The sequence below is a fragment of the Apteryx rowi genome, unplaced genomic scaffold (assembly GCF_003343035.1).
Source record: "Apteryx rowi isolate R43461 unplaced genomic scaffold, aptRow1 scaffold_54, whole genome shotgun sequence".
Lineage (NCBI taxonomy): Eukaryota > Metazoa > Chordata > Aves > Apterygiformes > Apterygidae > Apteryx > Apteryx rowi.
In genome coordinates, this window is record NW_020450805.1 from 2816551 (window position 1) to 2823114 (window position 6564).

The 6564-nt window shown below is 54.1% G+C and overlaps 1 protein-coding gene across 4 annotated transcripts in view; it reads left to right on the top strand.

The window, feature by feature from the left end:
- The first annotated feature begins 6 nt into the window (after window positions 1–6).
- Window positions 7–6564, top strand: part of VEGFA (vascular endothelial growth factor A) — a 20819-nt gene continuing 14261 nt past the window's right edge. For 3 of the 4 annotated variants that reach the window (XM_026081235.1, XM_026081234.1, XM_026081233.1), the window contains exons 1-2: window positions 53–118; window positions 6450–6501. In XM_026081235.1, the coding sequence (XP_025937020.1) occupies window positions 53–118; window positions 6450–6501 (118 nt within the window). Of the gene's footprint in view, window positions 119–6449; window positions 6502–6564 lie in introns of all 4 variants that reach the window. The other variant, XM_026081232.1, reaches the window with a different exon arrangement.

Below are 6564 nucleotides of genomic sequence, written 5' to 3' on the forward strand. Positions count from 1 at the left end.
GGCGGCGAGGCGGAGCGCGGCGGGCCCCGCTCCGCGGCGTGCGCCGGCAACCATGAACTTTCTGCTCACTTGGATCCACTGGGGGCTGGCGGCACTGCTCTATCTGCACAGCGCGGAGGTAAGCGGGGAGGCCCGGGGCTGGCGGGCGGGGGGCGCGCGGCGGCTTTTGTGCCGGCCGGCCGGCCGGGGAGGCGGGGGGCAAGGGAAAAAGACTTTCTTTTTCTTTTTTTTTCCCCTCCTTTTTTTTTCGCGACCCCCCCGCCGCCCACCTGCTCGGTGCGGTGCCCCTGTGCTGCCCATTGTGCTGGCACCGGGGAGCCCGGGTGGGTGCTTGCAGCGCGCACATACGTGTCTGTATATATATATATATATTTATATATACACGCACACACTTATATATACGTGTGTGTGTGTGTGTGTGTGTGTGTGCGCGGTGCTGGAGGGGGGAAGAGTGCTCCCTGGCGCTTCGCAGGCCCCCCGAGGAGCCGGGAGTGCCGCGTGGGGTGTCCGCGCACGTGTACGCGCACTGCACGTCCCTGGCGTGGGGCTCCCGGCGTGGCGCGGCGCGGCGCGGCGAGGAGCGGAGCGGAGGGGCCAGCGGCGTGGGGTCCCGGCCGGGGCCGGGGCCGGAGCTGGAGCCCTGCGGGCGGCGCGGGGCAGGGAGGCAGCGCGCTGGCTTCTTGCATCAGCCTCTCCTCCCGTCCTCGGGTCTCCTGACATTGCAAAAGGGTGTTTCGGCGGTATTTGCCTTGGGTCCCAGCTCGGGTTCGTGCTGCCGAGTGGAGTTCAAAATACCTAGCTGGAAAAACAAATAGAGATCAAAGAGGACAAAATGGATCCTGAATTTCTTCCAGATTGATTTTTTTTTTCAAAATGCATATCTCCTGCACTGAGATTACAAAACCCCACATTTTTCTCTTCCTCCTCGGTCACTTTTACTTTTGCCTCATTGTCATTCCTGAAGGATTAGAAACCAACTCTTCCTCCTTTTCTTTTCCTTTATTTATTTTTTTTTAAAGAAAAAAGCTGTCTGTGCAAACCTGTCCCATAAATCTTTCTGTTTTTAAAATAATCAAAAGGGCCGTGTTGCCAAGAGATATGAAGGGGTTTAGTCAGTGTCCACGTGAAAGTGGCAGTGTTTGCTAGGCAGACATGGATTATGTTTTAAAGGCTATAACAGGTTAGTTTTCTCCTGCCATTTCTCCACAGCACTTGGAGAGAATGTTGGCTAGATCATCTCTCAGAATCATGAAAATAAATGCCGTTTGCAAACTAATCAGTTATTCACATTGTTTATTCAGCACCGATGCTGGAAGGTAACTCCCCAATTAGGAGCCATTTCAGCAGTAACCGAAGTCATGCAGGCATTGCATGCTTTGTTTCTAGCCTGTTATATCTCTACTTTCTTTAGTGACAGGCATACGTTAGACTGTGCTCCGTAGGAGCCACGGCTCAGCTCTCATTATGAGTGTGTCACAGAGCAGGTCCGTGCAGCCTGTGTGCCAGATCTGGTTTATGGGACAGTTGTTTCCGCTCTCTAAGAGTTTTTCACTGTCACCTAAACCAGGGTTTCTTTGCCTCCCAGCTCCTGAGTAAACTCTTGAGTACAATAGAATCAGTTCCCTGCCTATCGGTTAGACACTCTGTATTGGTGTCTAGTGATAATACCCTTCAACCCTCCCCTTGCTCCTTTTCCCCTCCCCTTCCTGAGATGAAACTGTCGATCAGGTAGAGTCCAGGTCTGTCTGTCCTCAGGAGTTGTGTAAAAGCCTCATGCTGCCTTTTCCCCTAGGCAGGAGGATGGTGCTGATGAAAAAAAGAAAGAAGATAATGGTGGGAAAAAGTAGGCAAAAATTCAGGCGGACAGGGGGATGTTGTGGGCATAAATATATGAGAGATTGCTAGACGTTCAGATAGTTGGGACATGTGGGCCATATAAGTGCTCAGACAGCTAGATGGTGAGGTCCGTCCTTCAGTTCTGTCCTTATTTGTCCGTTGGTCGCCTGGGCACCACGGTGATGGGAACGTTAGAAATACCAGCAGATCTCACGTAGGCAGCTTGACGATGGCTGTGGGCATGGCAGAAAGCATGACTCTTCACGTCGGGAGTAGGGCTTTGTGCTTTGATGATAATATTTATCTATACTGTTAATCAGACTGTCATGCTGAATAAAACCTATCTAGCTAGCCAGGCGCGTTGGAGAGAATTAAATAAAAGCCCTGGCAGAGGCTGAGTTGGGAAAGCAGGGTCCAGTGCATGTCAGGCTGCTTTCCTAAAGGTAAGGGAGGAGAGGCACTGGAATCACAGTGCTCCTCTGGTGAAGGCAGCAGGGGGATGTCTCGCTATTGAGGGAGTTGTTACGGTTGCTCCTGCAGTGAGGCCAGGACAGTGGGAAGTTGTGTCATGATCTGGGCTGGGAAGCACTGGTGCCACAGGTGTCTGCCTCCACTTGTGGCAATAGCCTTGCTGTGTAGGACAGGGAGGAAAGGTGGCTTCACAGTGCCACCGTCCCAGCTGTTTGCCATTGCCTGAGCTGCGGTGTACGGTCCTCATGCCCCGTGGGGTCAGGGAGATTGGGGTTGTTGTTCCCTTCCAGGCCCCTGTTTTCTAGAGAATGGGGAATGGCCGGTTGCTCCTGATCTTCCTTTGTTTGAGGGTCTCGGCTGCAGGTTGGTGGCAGGTTACCCATGACAAGGGTCTGGGAACTCTTCCTTCCTGCTCTGAAAGGCAGTGGGACCTGGCTACACCAGCTGTATCGCTATAGGGAAGAGGCAATGATCAGACACTGAGGGAGGGAGAGCGAACCTGTGACTAGACTGCTAATGATCACACCCCCACCAGGCTCGCTGCTTTTGGTATGTCTCTGCGCCAGGCCATGCTGGGAACCACCAGAACCTGCCTCCCAAGCCCTTCAGCAGACGGGACGCAGTGGGTCACCTTCCCGGAGCCGCTGCTCGCCCTTGCTCTGAGGACACGCTGAGAGGAGAGCTCCTTGGGGAGCAGAGCAGAGGGAAGCCCATGCTGACACCTCGGAGGGGCTCGCTAATTCCTCAGTAAACCCAAATATGTTCTCCTCTCCTTTCTGCTCTGTGTCAGAGGTGCCTCTGCTGTGCTGGCAGCTTGCAGGATTACCAACCACTGTCTGAATGTACAATGGAGAAGGAGTGCAGTGAGTTTCCCCCCCATCCCTTAAGTAGAAACCGCTGAGAAGAATTTCTAGCGCCTAAGACGAAAAGTGCCTTAACTCCTGTCCCAGAGTCCCTCTCAAAGTGGATGGATTGTTTGTTCCAGTCCTAAACAGTTACAAAGCTCTTTTAATGAGGCTGCACAGATTAGGGGGAGGGGAAGGGAGAGAAAGAGTACTGGTGGTGTTGGTGAGGGGGGTGATGGTTGTAGAGGAATGACTTGATTAACCTTTTCTCTCCCTCCAGAGAATAACTTGCTTCATGCTGGAACTGGAGGAGAAGGGAAGGTGCAGACACACAGACGGGGTGAGGAGGGTCGATTTGTTAGGGAGAGTTTTGTCCCACTTCAAAACGTGCATTTGCTTTGACCTCCAAAGGGCACAAAAAGAAACTTCCCCTTGGTTAGCCCCATTCCCAGCGTCATTTACCCCTCTCATGAGCTCAGGGGTTGCTTCCACACCTCTGGGAAATGTTGAAAATCTATTGGAAAGAAATCATGTTACAGAGCTGTTGAGTAATTCCAAAAACCAGCAGAGGAGAGCATGACCTTCAGGCTTCCGCTGAAGGGCATGCTGGGCCTGCTTGTCCCTTGGAAGGCTTTTGGTTTTCAATTGCTCTGCATGATCTGTAGCAGCTTGGTCTGAAGTGAGGCAAAATCCCCCACCCCATCTACTGTTCTGGTGGACAGGCTTTGAGGGCACCAGCCGCAGGTGAAAGGCACCGCCAAAAGGGCAGAGAAGTTTCTCAGCATAGTAGGCGAACACCATGTTACTGGTAGTTCTGAGAAACCTTTCAGGTTTCTAGTGAGAGCTCCCCTTGAGTGCTCAGAAACAGCATGCAGAGCTCAGCCATGGGGGGTCCAGCACCCTTGTTCACCCCACTCCAGGTAAGCTTTGTACCTATCTCAGTTTCCTTCCTCTCAGGGTGGAATTGCAACCTGGGTGTAGGTGAGCTCTGGGAGAGGATTCAAGGTCTTGTTCCAGGTACATCGAGGCAGGGAGAGGTGCTGGCCAGGTGGCAGGTGAGCAGTGAAAGTATGTGGCTTACATCTGCTTTCTGACACCTGTGCACCATGTGTGTGTGTGCAGGGAAGTAGGGGAATTGGCAGCAGAAGGCTGGGCAGCCTCACATGGAGAATGCGCAGTGGCCCTGGAGATGTCTCCGAGCTAATTTTGCTCAGTCCATCATGGTCATTCTGTGCGTGAAGCACAAATCCCTCTGCGGAAGGTCTTGGGGGCATTGTGACTTGGATAGGCTTATTCAGCTAGTGATTCTCTTCCTGTGCTATGACACAAATTGGGGCTTTTCTGCCCTGATGCGGTTTTCTTTTGACCCACAGATCTTGGGGTACTGAGTGGCTTTGGAAGGCCACCGCAATCTCCGCTGCCTCCATTTTGTTTGTGCTGTTGCAGTGACCTTCACACTTCAGGAACAAAACTGTTCCTCAGAACCTGCTTTTTAAACTGTTATCACAGCCCTAGCACTGCGGTTGGACACAGGGCCCCTCCTTCCCAGGGAAGAAAGAGATCCATGCATGGGGTGGCTCAAGCCTGGGCTGGTTTGTTATGCCCAGGTACGGAAGGACTCAGCCAAACAGAAGCAAGGAGCTAGGTCAGGAGAGCCTTAGACAAAGGGAAGTGTGCACGGACACAAAGGAATGGGAGAGGGCTTCTGGGGCTTAGCCAGCTCTCTTTCTGCCGCCTTTTATAAGCCGGCACTTTTAAAAGGTGCTCACAAAGTGGTACTTGCCCTATGCGCAGGGCCGCATAGAAGACCATAGGTAGCAGATTCCTATTGTGAGCTTGAGGTGAACTTTGCCTGCTYAATTCAGTCATGTTTCTGTCTGGAATTATAACTGTGAGATCAGGGGGGCTTTTTCTAAGCCTAAATACAGTGCATCGCTGATAAAACAGTATTTTGTTGCATGTGTCGCTACTATTTTTAGGCCTTTGCTGAAATGCAGCCATGTCTGGGGTGTGTGGCATCACACAGGTGGCAATATACATTGCACAAGTGAAGAGAGTGGGGCATTTTCTGGTTTTGGTTCAGAACTGAACAGCAGGGGGAAACCTGACTTGGCTGGAAAGTTAAGTCAGAGCTAAAAGCCTCACACAGAGCAGGAAGAGTGGAGTTTTTGTTACACCTGGAGTTGGAAAGACTTCCTTAGCAAAGCAGTCTGACATTTCTCCATCCTGATCTTGGGGTGGGTTACCTATTTCCACTACTGCCTGCTTCAGCTGCCTGGAAGTGCCCCTGGTCCCCCTAGGACAGCGGGGATGAACGCAGAGCTCACTTTGGTGAGCTTGGGGCCTTTTTTTTGTGCTCAGGCAGTAGGTGGGAGCCCTGGGAGGGGAGCCTTGCCTCGGCTGCGCCATGGGGCGGCTGGGGACCGGGCTCCTCACATGAGGGCGTGCAGCACCCTCTGTGCCAAGGGGAGAGGAGGGAAACCAGGGCCGTTTCGTGGAATTACTCGCAAAAGCAGTGCTGTAACAGTTAACCACTCTGACACGGGGCCAGATATCGACACCTCTGTGGCCACCACCACTCAGCGACAGACATATGTGACATTGAAAGAGGAGTGATGCCCTTTCGAGCCTGACAGCCTGTCTCCCCCCTCAGCCCTCCCCGCTCCTCTTGTCAGCTGGGTTCACCTTTATGGTGGGGAAAAGGAGGCTCGGGGGAGAAAAACAGGCCAGTGGTTGCTTTAAAAGCAGCACGAGAGCCCGCGGCCCTCCCGGGTCAGCTGCGCGAGKCAGGCCCCTTTTGGAAATACCTTCCGCTAACTCGCCTTGGAGCGTGAATGTGGACAAATCTCCTGGCATATTTGTCATGTCAGCATGAGAAGGTCACCAATGTTATTTTTCTCCTCCACTCCCCCCCCCCCGGCCCCCCAGCCCCGATTTGCTCTCCCATTTTTGACCTTAATCGTTGAAAATGCCTTTTGAGGGGACGAGTTTCCCCCTCCTCGGGATCGAGTGGCCGGGGCTGGGCCTGCCCCCCTGCTGGGGCCTGGGGGGGCACCACGCCGCCCCCCTGCCCCACTTCTCCGCCCTGGCCGCCGCATGATTTTTATTTCGGCTTCTGCGCCGAGGGAAGGGGAAAACAAAAGGTCCCTGTGTGCCCGCCTGGGCCGCGGGAGGGGGGACAGCTTCGCCTCGGAGGGCGCCTCTGGGGGAGGCCCCCGGGCCGCCCCCAGCCCCCTAACCGCCCCCGGGGCCGGGTGGCGGCTCCGCGCTCTGACTAATTTTCGGTTATCTTTGCAGTTGTCGAAGGCTGCTCCTGCCCTGGGGGATGGGGAGCGGAAACCCAATGAAGGTAAGCGCTGGGCGTCTTCCCTTTCAGCGCCGGCCGGGCCGGGGGGGAGCAGGGGGCGGCCGG